Here is a 19785-nt window from a genome sequence, read left to right as displayed (position 1 = left end):
TTGCAACACACAGAGAAAGCTGCACAGTCATGCTAGGTCACACATGGGTGGCCAACTGAATTACAATTCACCCCATAGTAGCTACTTGAACTAGCCTATCACCTTGGTCAGAATTGGCGCCCAAAAGGCGGGTCCCACACTCCTTGGTAGCTAGGGAGAGAGTATGCACGCTCCACTGATTGGATGTCTCCACCTGACCCAACTCATCCCTGCATTCAGGCTGTTATCTCCACCTGACCTGACCCACCCTTGTATTTGGGCTCTGTTATCAAGGACTGGTCAACCATATTTTACTAGTTTCCCGGACTTGCTTTTAAGTAAGTTCCCCTGGGGCGGGGGATCAGGGTTAGTTTAAGTTTTACTACATAAAGAACAAAAACACTGTTTAACCGAGATGAAATCGCTCTGGCTAAATAGGCCCTTACACTTATATCTTTATAAATATAGATTCCCTTTTCCATGCCCTACCACAGTTTGCCTGATAAACTTCTTCTTCCTGTAAGAAAGGAACCTCCTTTTGTGTGATTTTTTGTTTTTCTCCAGCTCAGTTTGTCACCCCTTTGGGTACACCCAAAGGTCCTCCCAGGTCTTTTGGTTAGATTTGTATTGACTTTTAGCTCATTGCATTAGCATTGTCATGACCATTTTCTGCCAATCTTCTTCACTGTAAATTTCCTGGTGTTCCCTTTGTTTAAGAGGCAATTTAGGGAGATGTTTTGAGACTAGATAAATATCATCTTCCTCAAGAATGTCCAATGGAAAAAAGACAGCCTCTTCAACAAATGGTGTTGGGAAAATTGGACGGCCACATGCAGAAAAATGAAACTGGACCATTTCCTTACGCCACCCACAAAAATAGACTCAAAATGGATGAAGGACCTCAATGTGAGAAAGGAACCCATCAAAATCCTTGAGGAGAACACAGGCAGCAACCTCTTCAACCTCAGCCACAGCAATTTCTTCCTAGGAACATCGACAAAGGTGAGGGAAGCAAGGGCAAAAATGAACTATTGGGATTTCATCAAGATCAAAAGCTTTTGCATAGCAAAGGAAACAGTTAACAAAACCAAAAGACAACTGACAGAATGGGAGAAGATATTTGCAAATGACATATCAGATAAAGGGCTCGTGTCCAAAATCTATAAAGAACTTAGCAAACTCAATACCCAAAGACCAAATAATCCAATCAAAAAACGGGCAGAGGACATGAACAGACATTTCTGCAAAGAAGACATCCAGATGGCCAACAGACTCATGAAAAAGTGCTTCACATTACTCAGCATCAGGGAAATACAAATCAAAACCACAATGAGGCACCGCCTTACACCAGTCACAATGGCTAAAATGAACAAGTCAGGAAATGACAGATGCTGGTGAGGATGCGGAGAAAGGGGAACCCTCCTACACTGTTGGTGGGAATGCAAGTTGGTGCAGCCACTCTGGAAAACAGCATGGAGGTTCCTCAGAAAGTTGAAAATAGAGCTACCCTACAACCCAGCAATTGCACTACTGAGTATTTACCGTAAAGATACAAATCTAGTGATCTGAAGGGGCACGTGTACTCGAATGTTTATAGCAGCAATGTCCACAATAGCCTAACTCTGGAAAGAACCTAGATGTCCATTAACAGATGAATGGATAAAGAAGATGTGTTATATATATATATATATATATATATATATATATATATATAATGGAATACTATGCAGTCATCAAAAGAAATGAAATCTTGTCATTTGCGACAACGTGGATGGAACTAGAGGGTATTATGCTTAGTGAAGTAAGTTAATCGGAGAAAGACATCTATCATATGATCTCCCTGATATGAGGAAGTGGAGATGCAACATGGGGAGTTTGGGGGGTAGGAAAAGAATAAATGAAACAAGATGGGATTGGGAGGGAGACAAATCATAAGAGACTCTTAATCTCACAAAACAAACTGAGGTTTGCCAGAGGGGAGGGGGACAGGGAGAGCGTGGTGGGGTTATGGACATTGGGGAAGGTATGTGCTATGGTGAGTGCTGTGAAGTGTGTAAACCTGGCGATTCACAAACCTGTACCCGGGGCTAATAATACCTTATATGTTTATATAATGTATTGTATAAAATAAAATTTAAATTTTTTTTAATTAAAAAATTTAAAAATATTTTTTAAATTATTTTAAAAAATCCTCTTCCTCATTAAACTCTTGACTACTGATGTTGGCATTGGCATCTATAAATGGTTTTCTAATTCCATCATTCCTTTTGTATTTACTAGTTGGCATTCTACTATAAGGAAAAACTCTCCTACCTTATTTTTTAATTTATTTACTTATTATTTAAATTTATGTGTATGGACTATGGATTATTTGTTTTAGTCATTACTTTTATTCCAGTCAATGGGTTATAAAACATTGCAATCATTGTTTGATTTGATGTTCATATTGTCCCAGATTGAATCCATGGGAATTCCTCCAAGCTGGCTCCTATGTCCTGTCACTCTTTGGTACTTATTTGCTTTCTGACACAAGATGGTCTAGGCTCATACTATTCTTTCAGTGTCCCAGACTAGAGGTCAACTCCCCCCACCAAGATGTCTGGTTTCTTTCAGTGGAAATGGCGTTATGTTCATTATTTTTAGGTAACTTCCTTATTTTCAAGTAACTCCCTTTTTTAAAAGTAACTCCCTTATTTTTAGATAACTCCTTTTATTTTTAACTACCTTCCCTGTCAGGAGAAACTGGCTTCCATTATCATCTATGTAGTTACTCATTTGCTTAAGCCTAGAAAATACAGAAAGTAGTTTCAGAATTGCTAATTAGACTTCAATATTTATATGCTATTTGTCACTTTTGAGGTAAAATTTACATACAATGAAATGCAAAAATCTCAAGTGTACCATTTAATGAGTTCTGAAAAATGCACACACCTGTGCAACCCAAACCCTTATCAAGATACAGAACATTACCACCAATTCCAGAAATTCCCTCATGCCCTTTTCTAGTCAACTTAACCACTAGAGGCAACCATTTTATGATTTTCTTTTCATTACAGATTTGTTGGATTTGTTTAGAACTTCATTTAAATGGAAAAATACAGAAAGTACTTTTTCATGTCTGGTTTCTTTTGTTTTACATAATAGTTTTTTAAAAACTATTTTTATGGGCCAACATATGGTCTGTCTTGATGAATATTGCATGTACACTAGGAAAGAATGTGTATTCTGCTGCTGTTTGGTGGAATGGTCTATAAATGTCAGTTGTGTCAAGATGGTTGCTAGTTCATGTCTTCGATTACCTTACTGACTTTTTGTCTACTTGTTCTATCATTTCCTGAGAAAAGTGTTGAAATCTCCAACTATAATAGTGGATTTGTCTATTTCTCCTTTCAGTTCTACCTATTTTTGCTTTGTGTAGTTGGAAACTCTGTTATTAAATATATTTCTGTTAGAATATATGCCTGTTTCAGGGACACCTGAGTGGCTCAGTGGGTTAAGCCTTTGCCCTGGGCTCAGGTCATGATCTCAGGGTCCTCAGATGGAGCCCTGCATTGGGCTCTCTGCTCAGCAGAGAGCCTGTTTCTCCTTCTCTCTCTGCCTGACTCTCTGCCTACTTGTGATCTTTCTCTCTGTCAAATAAATAAATAAATAAATAAAAATAATAAAAAAGAAGAAGAAGAAGAAGAATATATGCCTGTTTTGATGAAATAGTTTTTTTTTGTCTTTATATAATATCCTTCTTTAGCCTTGATAATATTCCCTGTTCTGAAGTTCACTTTGTCTGATATTAACACAACTACTTCCCCTTTTTTGGGGTTAGTGATTGGGTTTTTCTTTTTTCATCTTTTCACTTTTAGCTTACCAATGTTATTTATTTAAAGTGAACTTCTTATAGATAGCCTATAGTTGGGTCTTGAGTAATTTTTCAAATCCAGTAAGACAATTTATCTTTTAAAGCAGAATTTAGACAATTTGCATTTAATGTAATTATCAATAATATGTTTTGTGTACATCTGTCATGCAGGATATTTGGTTTTAATTTGTCTCTCTGTTCTTTGTTCCTTTTTTCTTTGTGGATTGAGTATTTTATAGTGTTCTGATTTTAATTCTTCTATTGGTTATTTAGAGTTTAAATGCCTTTTTTTCACTTTTAGTCATTTGTCTTACCATACATATCTTTAACTTATCACATTCTATCTTCAAATTATACCACTTCAAGCTTGGTATATGAATCTTATAGCAGTTACCTCTAGTTATAAGTTTATCACCCTTTCCTTATATTGTTAATGTATATTTTACTTCTTCATTTTCTTTAAACCTCATAAAACATTGTTACTGTTTTTGATGTAAATGGTTATTTATATTTTAGAGAAAATTGTAAAAAAAGTCTTACATATTTGCCTTTTCTGACAGTTTTTGTTTCTTTTGTGTGAATTCATATTTCCATCTAGAATCATTTTTGTTTAATCTGAAGAACTTTCCTTAGCATTTATTATAATACAGATATGCTAGTAACAAATTCTCTCATCTTTTGTTTGTCTGAAAATGCTTTTATTTCACCTTTATTCTTTGGAAGAATTTTTGCTGGGTATAAAGTTCCAGAGCTTTTTCTTTTAGGACTTTAAAGATTGTATTCTATCATATTCTGGCTTACATTCTTTCTGATATTAAGTCAGTAGTAATACGTATCTTTGTTCACTGAATACTATGTGGCTTTTTCTCTGACCACTTCTAATATTTTTAGCAGTTTGAGTGGGGTAAGCCTCAGTAAGGATTTCTTCGTATTTATCTTTTTTGGGGGTTGGTTTTCTTTCTTTGACCTATCTGTTTATACTTTTTATTAAACTTAGAAATCTTTTGGCTATTATTTCTTCATATATTTTAAAAAATCTCCTCTCCTGTCTTCCTGGATCTTTTGGTTACATACATGTGCTGGATATTGTCAGACCGATTACCAAGGCTCTGTTCATTTAATTTTTAACTTTACTTCTTCCTGCACTTTTGTGTAGTTTGTTCTTCTTTTTCTTCTTTTTCAAGATTTTATTTATTTATTTGAGAGAGAGCGTGCACAGGAGCAGGGGGAAGAGCAGAGGCAGAGGGGCAAGCAGACTCCCTACTCAGTGGGTAACCCTAAGCAGAGTTTAATTCCAGGACCCTGAGTTCATGACCTGAACTGAAGTTAGATGCTTAACAATGGAACCACCCGGGTTTCCCATAGTTCATTTTTTGGTACGGTTTCTTCATTCACAGATCTTTTCTTGTGCAATGTCTAAGGTGCATTTAAAGCCATCCAATGAAATTTTCATTTGGGATATTTTATTTCACTACTTTAGAAGTTTTATCTGATTCTTTTTATAGTTTCTTTTTATAATTTCTTTAATTACATTTATGTTTTTCTTTAAATTTATTATAACTGCTTTAAAGTTACTATCTTCTGGGGTCCCTGGTGCCTCAGTTGACTGAATGTCTGAATCTTGACTTTTGCTCAGGTTGCAATCTCCAGGTCATGGGTTGAGCCCCATGTTGAGCCCTGCATGAAGCTTCATGTGGGGCTCTGTTCTCTGTGGAATCACCTTGAGGTTCTCTCTCTCCTTCTCTCTCTGCTCCTTCCTGCCATGTTCTCTTGTCTCTCTCTGTAAAATAAATAAATATTTTAAAAAATAAAGTTCCTATCTGTTAATTTCATCATCTTCGCCATTTCTGGGTCTGCTTCTACTGACTGATTTCTCTCCTGTTCATGGTTCACATTTTCCTACTTCTTCACATACACAGTAACTTTTTTTTTAATTGGATAATAGACATCGTGGGTATTCCTAGTTTGGTGCCTGGATATCATCTTTATTTAAAGATTGTTAAGTTTCATTCAATCAAGCAGTTAATTACTTACAAATAAGCTTTTCTCAGTGGATAGAATAGGCTTTACTCTTGGGTTAGTTTTATTTTTAAAACTCTTGGGTTAGCCTTGTTTTTAAAGTGTGGCCCTTTTGAGGTCTCCCTACCAAACGTCCCAGGTGTTTATAAGGTGTCTTCATTCCAATTGGTCAGGATTTGAATGTTTCCGAACTTTATTGTTTGGCTTACATTTCCCGCAGTAGCTGTAATTTAACTAGTTTAAGAAGTTTATCCTTAAACTTACACCAAAGTTTCATGGAGACCCTTATGCATATTTCTGGAGCTCTTTCTCTGGTATTCTGCCCTGCAAATTTAATTTGTCTCAATGTCTCCTAATTCTAATTTCTCTCTCCTCATTTAGCAGGAGTAATATAACCTGTTTAGTTTTTTCCTATCCTGTGCTTTGGTGAATACATCCAGAACGAAATCTGGGGATACTTTGGGTTCAGGTTACACTTGAACCCAATAGGTACACTTTTTCCCAGTGTACCTATTGTCCAATGTCTGAAAACCCTTATTTCATAGATTTGGTCTAGTTTTCTGCTGTTTGTTATAGGAAGTTTAGGCTGGTACCAGTAACGTGTTCATGGCTGGATCATGCATAACATTTTAAAAATGTAAACTTTCTATTGAACAATAAAATGTGTACTGGAAAATTTCATAAATTTTAAGTGTACAGCTTGATGAATTTTCATTAATTGAATATATTGGTGTAATCAACACACAGATCAAGAACAACAGTATTAGAACTCCAGGAGCCCCCTAGTGGCCCTTTTTAAACATTATTACCGCTTAAGGATAGCCAATATCCCAACTTCTATTACCATGCATTATTTTTGTCTATTTTTCAATATTATAAAAGTAAAATAATATAATATACAATTTCTGTGTCTGGCTTAGTTCACTCAGTTTGACAACTGTGAAATTCATCTGTGTTTGTGTGTACCAGTAAATTGTTCATTCTCTTTCCTGTATGCTATTCCACTATGTGAATATTCTAAAATTTATTCCTCCTATTAACATTCTTATATATGTCTTTTGGTGAATACATGAATACATTTCTGTTGCATATATGCCTAGGAATGGAACTTCTGGGTTAATGCACTTCAATTACCACCAAATTTATATAATTAGTCCAGACATTTCTTCTGCTCTCCAGACTTACACGTCCAAAACTGTTTGGCACTTTTGTTTGTAAGCATCTCAAACTCATATCCAAAACCATTTGCTCCTCTTTTTATGTTCCCTGAATCAGTAAATGACTTCTTAATCCACCTACTTACTTAAGGAGTCATTCTTAATGCTCCTCTTTTCTTAACTCTTCCCAGAAAACCAATACATTATTAAGCCTCTTGGATTCCATCTCTCATTTATGCATGTCCTGAAATTATCCAACTCTCACTGTCTCTACTACCATTATCCCAGTTCAAGCCACCATCATCTCTGCCCTTGACTAATGTAACTGCCTCCAACCTGGCTTTTCAGCAACCCTTCCTGCCCTCTTCCAAACTACTTCCCACAAATAGCCAGAGTGAGCTTTTAAATATGTAAATCAGATTCTATTTAACATTCTCTATTAGCTGTCCATTAACCTTAGGATGCATTCCAAAATATAGTCTGAAATCTATTATGTGGCCAGTAAGATCCTGCATGATCTGGCCTCTATGTCATCTCTGCCCAGGCTTGCTCCTTACATTTCAACCACACTGACTTCCTTTAAGTTCCTAGAACCCTCCAAGTTCTTTCATGCCCCCAATGATCTAATACTTAATGTTCTCTTGGCTCGAAACATTTTTTAAGGCTCTTTCACATGCTTGGAATTTAAAAGGCACTTCTTCAAAGACATCTTCCCTGATAGTCCAGAATTAATCCATCATCATACCTACTAATTTTCCTTCATAGTACTGACGACAATTGATAATTATATAATGATTTATGCTTTACCGTCTCTTGCTTCTATTGCCCTTTAGATTTCGTCCAGTTTTAAGTTCGTTCCTGTAACCCAATGCCTAACACCGTGCTTTGCACGTGGTAAACCGTCATTGAGTGCTTATTTAACAATGTACGACCCCTGCAAAGGTTGGAAAGGGCCGCAGGGTCTGCATCTGGCATTTCTCTGCCAAGGTTAGGTGCTTCCTCTTTTGCGGTGATAGATGGGGCAAGTCCTTTTCTTGCTCACTCAGAGGGGGCATTTCCCCCTGCTGCTCGGATAAGTGTTTGCTGTAGGGCCGCGTGAGAGACAAAGTGCCTCTGGATAGAGGCGACAGGCAGAGAGATTAGCTTTATTTGTGAGAGACAACATTATCAGTCACTGTCACCAGAGGACTTGGTAACATATCGGCGCAGGTGCGTGAAAAGCTGCCAGTCTTTCTTGGATGGGGGCGGGACTACATCGGGCCCCAGGAGGGGGCGGGTCAGCGTGTCCTTCCCACAGAACTTGATTGGTCCGGGAGAGCCGAGGGACGGGGGCGGAGCTTAATCCTGTCTTGCGCCAGCCACGTTGGACGCGGGGCTGCCCCGCAGAAAGGCCACTCCCTGGCCCCACAATGCACTGCGGGTCGCGTCACTCGGAGCGGCGGGTCCCGGCTCGACAGGTACGACCTGACCTCTCGCAGTTCTTATTCTTCCCCTCTTAGGGTCGTTCGAACCCCTAGCAGGCGTTCCCATCGCACTCCCTGCCAGCCGTCACGGCCCTTACCCTCGCGACTGCAGACCTCCCCCTGGGCAGGAACCCAGCGCGTGCCCTCGGGGCGGGAGCCGGGTGGTTGGAGCCGCCGAGCTCTGGGGAGATGGGATTGCGGGGGCTTGGTCCCCTTCGACTTGAGGAGTACTGTGAGTGCGCGCGAGCGGCGGTTGCCCCGTGGTTGACCTGTCTTGGGTATGGGGCAGCCCAAGCAGAGGGGTCCGGGGAAGGGGCAGTCTCTGTGGGCTGCCAGCAGCGGGGGGCATTCCCTGGAGCCCAGTTGTTAGAAACACGGTAATCCACCTCGGCTATTTAGGTGGCCCAGAGAGCTTGACGTGGCATTTATTGTTTTTTTTAAAGGCAGGGTGGGATTTGAACTAGTGCCTTACTTTGCGTTTTGTGGGGATTTAATGGGCATTGAACCCAGAAATTTGGCCGCGTTCGCCATCAGAAACCTTTTAAGGTCCTGTTAATGACACTTTGGGAGCGATATGGCTTAAAGGAGACCTGAGCAATTGGCTCGACAGGTGGAAGAGGGCTCCGGAATTGGAGGCCGAGCTCCAGCGTACTTGAATCTCTCTGCCAGCGAAAGCAGCTTTGGACTTTTCTCCGCCTTAGTTTCCTGGATCATCCGCTGGGGCTGTTGGAGAGCTTGAGAACCAGTCTCTCTATGCGTGTACAGCCAAGGCAAAGTCCAGGGCTAGAGTGTCAGAGGGGCGAGACGTTGTGATCCCAGCTAACAGGTGGAGCAGTCATTTTTATAAACTCTGAACTTGCTCACATGGTGACATTATAAGGAGTTAGGCAGTACTTGAAATAGTACCTATACTTTCCATTATTGAAGGTAGTTCAGTATTTGAATTTGACATGTGTCTATGCGGTAAATTAGTGGGACATTTGGGCATTTCCTATGTTGAGAATCATGATATCAGTTTAGTGATTTTGTGTGTGTGTGTGTGTGTGTGTGTATGAACTGATTTTTAAAAATCTATATTTTATATTTATGTTTAAAAGAAGCACAGGTCTTATCAAAGGGGTGCATGTGACTTTCTGTATACTTGAGTAGGAAGCTTGGAAATGTTGTAAGGCAGTGTCTTATTGGGTGGTTAGAATTAGGCCTGTATTTAAATCTGTCACTTACGAACTTAGAAATTGAATAAATTGCTTTTCTGAGCTTGAATGTCCTCAAGGATAAAATAGAACTGATAATACCTCTCTCACTGGTTATCAGAAGGCTTAAATGAAGTAGTGTATAAAGTGCCTAGAAAATAGAGGGCAGCCAATTAATGATAATAATATTAATAAAAAACAGTATTGTATTTTTGGTCTTCAAGGTGATGTTTCAGGATTTTTATGTATCCCTATCAGGTAGACACTATCACTATTTTTATTTACTTATTTATTTATTTTTAAAGATTTTACTTATTTATTTTCCAGAGAGCGAGATCACATGTAGGCAGAGAGGCAGGCAGAGAGAGAGGTGGAAGCAGGCTCCCCGCTGAGCGGAGAGCCTTATGTGGGACTCCATCCCAGGGCCCTGAGATCATGACCTGAACTGAAGGCAGAGGCTTTAACCCACTGAGCCACCCAGGGGCACCACTATTAGTATTGTTAAAACAATCCTATGAGATACATACTGTTAGTGACCACAATTTACAGGTGCTCAAGTTTACAGTTAGCCAGTTTTTGAACACAGGCATTTGTTCCAGAGTCCATCCTGTTAACTATTATACTGTCTCTTAAAATGTAAGGTGGTCTTTTATTATTTCAAAATTAGTAGATAGATAGTTTCTCTATTACTGGGTTCTTACCCATTGTTGGTTTTAGCACAGTGGTGATGTGGTACAAGAAACTTAGGACTAAGCACTGGTTCTGCTGTGTATTTGCAGTATGACATTGAGGAAAGGACCTTCAATTTCCTCATCATTAAAATGGAGTTAATACCTATCTCACTGTTTGTAAACTGTGAGATGCTACATAACTGTTGGGGATTGACACATTTGTGCATGTGTTGGGGGCCCTGTTCCTAGTTGTGTGTATAATTACTCCGGAGCCTGAGGTCTTAAACATACTGTGTAGTACAAGCAATTTGTAATAGGAGTATTGAAGGCTATTGGTAAGGTGGGGGGGCATAGGCAAAGCTGCTAAATAAATTCTGATTTTCTTTGGTACCCTTCCCCTTTTCCTCTTCAAACTGTTTCTCAAGTGTCTTTCTCAAAGTCCTTCCTTTTTCTCTCAATCTTGCTCCTACCCTATAATCACAATTAATGTAGCCTTCTCCCCCAGTAACCTCCATTTCCAATTCCTAGAGATCTCAGCTAGCATTTTCAATCAAGTGTGCACCACTGTAGTGTTTCCCATGCAAGATAATTTGAGTGATATGTAGGTGAACGTTTTAAAAAATAATTTTCAAAGAATTTTCACACATACATTTGGATGAAACAACAACATAAAAAATCTCTAATTAGGAGAAAAACTTCTAGCATCTCAAAACTGATTTCACATGGGGCGCCTGGGTGGCTCAGTCAGTTAAGCGTCTGCCTTCTGCCCAGGTCATGATCTCAGGGTCCTGGGATTAAGCCCTGTGTAGGCTCCCTGCTCAGGGGGAACCGCCTTCTCCTTCTCCCTCTGCCACTCCCTCTGCTTATTCTCTCTCTTGCTCACGTGCTTTCTCTCAAATGAATAAATAAATAAAAATCTTAAAAAAAACTGATTTTACAGATATTATTGCTAAGGATAGGGCAAAAAAAAAAGTCAATTGAAAGACCTATATTAGGTAAATAATAGTACAGGTGAGATGTAGATATGGTAAGACTGCTGAAAATGGGGGCATCTGGGTGGCTGAATTGGGTTAATCAGCTGACTCTTGATTTGGGCTCAGGTTATGATCTCAGGGTCAAGAGATTGAGTCCTGCATCACTCTCTATGCTCAGCATGGAGTCTGCTTGAGATTCTCTCTCTCTCTCCCCTTGCTTGTTTAAAATAAAATCTTAAAAAAAAAAAGAATTCTGAAAATGGTACTTGGATGATTTAAGTTTGGGAAACAACTAAAATAAGATATGAGTGGTTAACCCGATATGAAGTGTTTTTATCTTTTATGAAAACATCTTGCTGGAAAGTAGATATAAAGTGTACTTAAGTGTTGGGTTTTATTAATTACTTTTTGAGAAAGTGCCTTCCTGGGGCCCACAATCAGTACCTGACAAGGTTATGAAGCAGAGGTCAGCATCCCGTTTTCCTGGGACTAAATAGTTGCTAAACCATTGGCATAGTGGGAGTTTATTTTCCTCAGTCTCTACATAAATGTTTTCCCAGACTTACCCAGATTTTAATTAGGCTTTTTCCTTTAGCAGTTGCTATTGAGGAAAGAATATACAGGTCAGTACTCAGATTCCCTGTGAGTTTCTGCAGTCAAAAGACATAATTTTTTTTTTTTCAGTGTTAAAGGTGAGGGAAAATGGATCATGGCCTAAAAATGTATCTGTGGCCCTGATAAAACTACTGTTGCTCCTGAATCTTTCCATGCAAATGTTAACCTCTTGATTTCCTCAGTTCCCATCAGGTCTTTCTTGGTTTTCCCAACCACCACCGTGCCTAGACTCTAAGGGTATTCTAACCCTAGCTTGGCCTTTATGGGGACAGATGCCTTTTTATACTGGCATAGTCCAGATGATATTGGAGTGAGAGAAAGAGAGAGAGAGTGTGTGTGTTTAAGAAACTGCATTAAGGGGGCACCTGGGTGGCTCAGTGGGTTAAGCCGCTGCCTTGGGCTCAGGTCATGATCTCAGGGTCTTGGGATCGAGCCCCGCATCGGGCTCTCTGCTCAGCAGGGAGCCTGCTTCCTCCTCTCTGCCTGTCTCTCTGCCTACTTGTGATCTCTCTCTGTCAAATAAATAAAATCTTTAAAAAAAAAAAAAGAAACTGCATTAAGAATCCAAGGTAGAAACAGAAAAGAAAGGTGGTAGTAGTTGGTAGAGGAGAGATTGCTTATCCTAAAGTGACTCAAGTCCATCTACAACTTAGTCAAGCCTGGCAGTGTTCACTGGGCAGTCATGACAGTTTTGTTTGCTAGCTCACTGGTTTGGATATTAGGTCCAATGACTCTGGGAGGAGGAAATGTAACTTTTTCTCCGAGGAGTTTTATCTACTGACAGAGGCAATTTTCCAACAACTTTTTAAGAATCTTGACAGGGACTGTCAGTGCTTTGTTGTGCTTTTGGTTACAAGCCTAAATGTATTAGGAATATCTGAAATGCGAGTTTGTCTAACTATAGTTTTCCAGTTAATTGGTGGGTGACACAACTTGTGTTTGCTCTTTTCATCTGAATTTCTTTAATTCTGGATTGATGGTTCTTGAGGGTAGGAACTGTGTAATCCTGATGTCTCCCATAGTCCCTGGCATATAGTACCTACTCAGTAGATGTTTGTTAAATGAATGGAACTTACAGTTTGGGATTTGTTTCTCCGTATATGTTATAGGAAATATGAATCATATTTTTCAGTTTTTAATTCATAAAAAAAGAGTAACTGAAGATTACATGAAAATTGGCACTCTGTAATAAAGATTATTCCCAATATTTCTGTTGCTACCCTAGAAAGATCAGGCATGAAAGAATGCAGCCTACTTCTAAATTCTAAGAATGTGGGTGCTTGGAAACTATAGGTCACAACTCTGCCCTCATGGTAATTCCCAGAGTAGTCATTGTGTTGCAGTAAACTTCAGGAAGAAAAAAATTTTATATTTAAATAATGAATGCCTAAGGGTTCAATGACATGTTCGTACTTTCTTATACTTAGGCTAAATCTCATAATTATGGTTTAATAATTAAATAAAGCATAGTAATAGTTTTTAAAAGGGGTTTGTTGTTTGGATATTGTCCCTTGAAGATTCCCAGCTTTCTCTTGCTATTCCTTTTGGAAGAGAAAAACTGATTGAATAGAAAAAAAAAAAAAAGTGATTTGAATATGTCATGTTGGTTTTCTTTAGAAGGTCCCATTATGGTAAAGAATAATTTAATTCCTGTTGGGGTTTTTTTTTTTTCCTTTTTTAAATGAACGGAGGAGAAAAATAGTAATGACCTGTTAATACCTAACTATTCCTTTAATTTCCTCATCAAAAAAGGAAAAGGGAGAGTATATTTAATGCATTAACTTTGTTGTTTGGGTTAATTTTTCATGTCAGTTACCATCATGAGTAGACAGTCAGATTGCAACTTTACAGGGCAATGAAAACAACAAACTATAGTACTGATTTCCAAAGTTGGTACCAGTTGTTTTTCTTTGGCATTTTTTGATATATAATAAACTCAGTTTTTCACATTTGGAATGTGATACTATTGAGCTATCTGAACAGGATAGGTGAAGATTTAGTCTTTGAGATACAATATCTTGAAAAAAGCCTATGAAATTGTTTTGAAAATTTTCAATTTTCACCATTTTCCCTACTGCTAGTGAGGCAGTATTTAGTGACATTCTTCTCTAAGACCTGGCAAGAAAGAGTTATCACTTAATTTCAGACCGTGAACATGTTTTAAGTTAGTGTTTTTTCAAAGTGTCCGTAGACACTATGCATAGGAATTACTGGGAATTTGTTAAAAATGGAAGCATCTCAAGCTCTACCTCATAGTCAGTGGATCAGAGTTTGGGGGAGGGGGAGGTTCAGAAATCTGCATATCTAACCAAACTTCCAATGGTTTTTATACAAGCTAAAATTTGAGCAACATTGTATAGTTTTTAGGGAAGTTTCTGATTACCTGATTTCTTTCAGACCACCTAGCCTATGAAGTCCTTTTATCTATTTTTGTGAAGCTTGATCAGAATATAATAAAAGAAGCATTATGGTTTATTTTCTGGTAAGGAAATTGGGAACAGTACTAAAACCAGTATTCCTTTAGCTTTAAGACTTATTAAAAGTAGGGGCACCTGGGTGGCTCAGTGGGTTAAAGCCTCTGCCTTAGGCTCAGGTCATGATCTCAGGGTCCTGGGATCGAGCTCCACATTGGGCTCTCTGCTCAGCAGGGAGCCCGCTTCCTCCTCTCTCTCTGCCTGCTTCTCTGCCTACTTGTGGTCTCTGTCAAATAAATAAAGACTTATTAAAAGTAAATTTTTTTGTTTTTTGAAGATGTATTTATTTATTTTAGAGTGTGTGCATCAGTGGGGAGAGGGGTAGAGAGAGAATCCCAAGCACCTCCTCCCTGCTCAGTGGGAAGCCTGACACGGGGCTCAATTTCAAGACCCTGAGATCATGACCTGAGCGAAAATCAGAGTTGGAGCCCCAAATAACAGAGCGGCATGGGAACCCCAATAAAACTTTTTTTCTGTTTACAAAAGTAATATATGCCCACTGTGGGATATTATGAAAATTTAGGAAATTAAAAAATAATAATCACCCCTAATACTATTTTCTGGAGATAAGCATTATTATAATTTTGGCATATTTCCTTCTGATATCTATTTCTCCATTTATCTCCCCCTTCTTCTCTTTGGCTTTACAGTAAACATTTGCAGTTTTGTTTTTTTTTTTAAAGATTTTATTTATTTATTTGACAGAGAGAAATCACAAGTAGGCAGAGAGGCAGGCAGAGAGAGAGGGGGAAGCAGGCTCCCCGCTGAGCAGAGAGCCCGACGCGGGACTCGATCCCAGGACTCTGAGATCTGTTTTTATCCTGCTTTTTTTCTGATTTATATGTAAGCATTTTACTACATTATTGAACTTTTTCATAAACATAACTGTTCTTCATTATATTCCATCATAGTGTACTATAATTTATTTAACCATTCTCCTGTTGTTGGATGTCTAGATCGTTTTTGGATATTTCTGTGAAAGAATGCCTTTCTGTTTAACATTTTGTCTGAATCTGATTACTTCCCTTAGGGTAGGGTTATATATTTATATTGCTATCGTGGTTGAAGGGCATCAATATTTTTAAACTCTGTTGAATATTGCCAAATTATTTTGAGAATGGTGTTTATTCCAATATTTACTTCTGCAAATACCTACAAAAATGCCAGAAAAAAAGCAAGTATTATTTTTAAAAGTTTTTTAAAAAAATATTTATTTACTTTAGAGGGAGAGGGGTGTGGGCACACTGGAGGAGAGGCAGCAGGGGAAGGAAAGGGACAAGCAAACCCCACCCTGAATGCAGAGGCTGACGTCGGGCTGGATATCAGGACCCTAAGATCATGACCTAAGTTGAAATCAAGAGCAGGTAACTCAACCGACTGAGCCACCCAGGTGCCCCAACAGTTATTATTTTTTAAAGGCCAGTTTGTTAAGCAAAGTGTAGTATGTTATTGTTTTAATTAGTGAATCTTTGGTTATTATGAGTTGAACATTTTTGCACCATTTATCAGGTTGGGCTTTCATTTTTTTTATCTAACCCAATTATTTGTTTTGTTTTAGGTCTCCTCTGCTGGTTGAAATGTCCATGATTTTATCTGCATCAGTCATACGTGTCAGAGATGGGCTGCCACTTTCTGCTTCTACTGACTATGAACAAGGCACAGGTGTGCAGGAGTGCAGAAAGTATTTTAAAATGCTCTCGAAGAAACTTGCTCAGCTTCCTGATAGATGTACACTGAAAACTGGACATTATAACATTAAGTAAGACTTCATTTTGCTCCATTAGAATCATTTGCGTAGTGGTTGCTAGTTGCATGAAATTTAAGTGGTTGCTGTAAAACGTAGTGATTGCTTAGTTTAGAAAAGTGTTCAAGTCAAGAATCATGTGGTTCTGAACTTAAACTAAACAGTAGTCGTCCTATCATTGCCCTTTTTGCAGTTTCTCTGTGTCTATATCTGCTTTAGAAATTTTTATAGTTTTGGAGATCGCAGGTATTTTATCTTTTAAGTTGGTCACTAGGTAGTTATTGGTGTTCTTACATACCCAGGCAAACTGTCTTGGGAAATATAAAAATTGTGCATGATACCTACCCTCAAAGAATTTAAGTTTACATATAGTGAGAGAGGCTAGCACATCTCTATTTATTTTATATAAAGTAACACTGGGTGATGGGATAGAGTGACTTTATAATAGTTCAGGGTCTCTCTGAAAGGGTGATATTTGAGCAGAGACCCTAAAAGATGGGGGGAAAGGTAGTAAGGTGAAGGATGCTATGGATGAAGAGCAAGGCAGAGTAACAGCTAGTGCAGAAGACCTTTGATACTGATCAAGGGATGGAAAGAAAACCAGAGATGCTGGAGCATTTTGGATGATTAATAGAGTGGCAGAAGGGGAGGTCAGAAAGCTAAGGATGGGACAGGTTATGTAGAGCCTTCTAGGCTGTGATACAGAGTTTGGATTGAGTCTAATGTATAGGAAACCATTGGAGAGTTTTAAGCTGGGGAGTTACATAGTGTGATTTTGGCTTTGAGCAGATCATCCTGGCTGCTGTGTGAAGAATGGGCCCTATGGGAAAAAGAGTAGAAGCAGAGAGATCATTTAGTAGACTCTTAAAGAAGTTCAGGTAGAGGTGATGCTGAGAACTTGAATGAAAGTGAGAATGATGAAAGGTGTTTGGATTTGGGGAATAACACCAACAAATCTTCTTAACGGATAGTAGTGGCATGTGAGGGAAAGAGAATAATCGAGTTACCTCTAGATTTTTGGCCTAGAGAATGTCCATAATTACTTGGCTAATGGGGTTGAAATGAGTAAGGTTGGAGATGTGTGTTTCATTGATAAAAATCAAGAGTTCTGTTTGAACATGTTAAGTCCGAGATGCCCATTAGACATTTAGGAGGCACAGTCAGGTGGGCAGCTGGATGTGTAAAGTCCGGAGACTAGTGGAAAAGGACCAATACTGAGATATAGATTTGGGGGTCAGCCTTATAGTTTATAATTGAAACTATGGGAAAAGATAAGGACCCCCGCCTTGGAGAGCATATGCATAAAACAGGACAATTAACTTTTGAGCAGTTTGACATAGATTTTGCATACAGAAGGATATCAGATGAGGACAAGATTCAGAAGGGATATAATTAGGAGAAGGGCTTTGTTATTGGGATGACACATGAGCCATGTCCTGAAGAATTCATAAGATTTGGCTAAGACAGAGAAGAGAGCATTCCAATTGTAGAGAGGAGAGGCAGAATTATTAAAGAATGACTTGGCCTTGGGGGTGTATTCACCTGTTTGGCCTGGTATAGTGAATGGTGATTTAGGGATAGTTATGGAAATGTGAGATAAATAGTGTGGGGCCTGATCCTGGGTTTCTCGGCAAGTTCAGACTTAGGGATGTCACTATGATGTAATAGGTTATAAGAAGCTGTTACTGCAGGTTTGAGAGAAGTGACTTGCTAAAAACAATGCTGAGGCAGTGAAATGTAAGATGGAATGGAAAGTCTGAGAGAGATTAACTTATAATTAGGGCCTGACCTAATAAGATGCAAAAGAAAATGCCGGTCACAAAGACACTTCAAAAGAAGGAGTGGGTAAGCCTGGTAAGATGGAATGCCAGAGATGAAGAGATGGAATACCGGAGATGACTGAAGCCTTGGAATTGGACAGAATGAGCTTTTTGGGAAGGGTTGCTTATGGGAGTGAGGAAGATGAGATAGATAACTAAGCACTATTTTGAGTATTTTACTTGCGCTTGTGACTAGGCAGCCCAGTTGAGCTGGGTTAGAGATTTTGGAATCATTCACATAGAAGTTGAAACTGTGAGAGTAGAAATGCCCACTGAGTTTCTGAGAGGCCCAAATAGAACCTTAGAGAAATGTCATAATTACTTAGATCAGCTAGGTAATGGTAAGGTAATGAGCTTTTATCTTAAACTGGGCTTTTAAAGGATTTAACTGGGAAATGTAGGGGTATGATGGTTAAAATATATCTAAAATAATGTCTAACCTATTTCTGTTTTATGGAGAAAAACTTGTAGATTTTAATATTCCATTTAATAGGCACTTTTAGAACCCTTGGTCATTATTCTGAGTATCAGTTGCTATTGTATGGTACTGTAGACCTTTATGTCAACATTACAGAAGATTGTTTAAACATAAATTAATTCTGACGGATATTCTGGACTTGAAAGAACAAATTTTTTTGCAAATATTTTTCTTCCTCTTATTTTCTTAAGAGTATCATGTAGTAAGATTTTAACACCCTTCCAATTCTGTTTAATTGGTTTTAATTCTAGATTATGTATTATTTCTTTATACCCCATCTTATTCCACAAAGGATGTGAGGCAATTAAAAAAAAAAGAGCACAGGAAAGAGAATCAAATGAAAGTAGAGATAGAGATAGAATAATAAACTGAAGTAATATTTCCTTCTGGATATGCAGACTACATAGTCCACATTCATTTGTTGGAAAAGGACTTGGCAGTATTGCTCTGAGCATCTTCATGGCCAAAACAAAGGAAGATAATGGATCATTTACCAGGACTCAGTGTCCATTGGATACAAACTTTGCTCTTCATGTTCTTGAGACCTGATATACTTAAAGAGGGACAGCGTTTGGGTAGCATTCTTCCAACAGCCATAACAATGAGCTTTTTATGATTTTTCTTATAATATTCTCTAGTGTAAGCAAATGACATGATACAAAAAAGCAATTTTATGAGACAAGTTTAGGAGTGTGATGAATCAGCAGTGGTTTGATCTAGCCTGATCTAAGAATACAATTTAGAAATGTCTAAAGGAATAAATAGATTACATGGCCTTCGGAACCACACATAGAAAAGCCTCTATGCATGTTATTTTTGTAACAAAGTTTTTAAAAAGGTTTGAACAAGAGAAGTTTCAGTTCTAGTTCCTGACAAGAACCTGGACTTTATTTGTTTACTATCATTGATTAGAGGACTTGTTGATTGTTTCCTATTTTATTGAGGTTTTCATGTTGTTTGACAATACATTTAGACCTTATTATAAAGTCACCATAAAATTGGGAGTTTATATGTTACCTGAGTTATTTAAAGTTCTCTTGTAACACCTATTTTTCTAGCTGTCCATATGCTTGCTAGATAAAACTCACAGATTTGCAGGCGTAGCATCATAGCACAGTCTGGAACTGGCACCAGGCTGCCTGTCTGCCTTGTTGAAGCCTGGCTTAGAACCTCCTCCTTTTGAGTCACCTTCTTCCTTGCTACTACTGTTTCATTTCTCTTATGATCACACTCCTTACACAGATTGCCTATAGAACTTGTTTTTTGTTTTATCATTTATATTTTTCTTATTTTACATTTAATTTTAAATTTTTGTATCATTTCTCTATAGTTAAGTCACTGAGAT

The 19785-nt window shown here is 38.3% G+C and overlaps 1 protein-coding gene across 1 annotated transcript in view; it reads left to right on the top strand.

The window, feature by feature from the left end:
- The first annotated feature begins 8418 nt into the window (after positions 1-8418).
- Positions 8419-19785, top strand: part of SEC22A (SEC22 homolog A, vesicle trafficking protein) — a 61874-nt gene continuing 50507 nt past the window's right edge. The window contains exons 1-2 of the mRNA XM_044252200.1: positions 8419-8465; positions 15957-16157. Of these exons, the coding sequence (XP_044108135.1) occupies positions 15976-16157 (182 nt within the window). The 5' untranslated portion in view covers positions 8419-8465; positions 15957-15975. The remainder of the gene's footprint in view (positions 8466-15956; positions 16158-19785) is intronic.

This window comes from Neovison vison, chromosome 6 (assembly GCF_020171115.1).
Source record: "Neovison vison isolate M4711 chromosome 6, ASM_NN_V1, whole genome shotgun sequence".
NCBI classification, from domain to species: domain Eukaryota; kingdom Metazoa; phylum Chordata; class Mammalia; order Carnivora; family Mustelidae; genus Neogale; species Neogale vison.
This window is presented reverse-complemented; position numbering and strand designations above follow the sequence as displayed.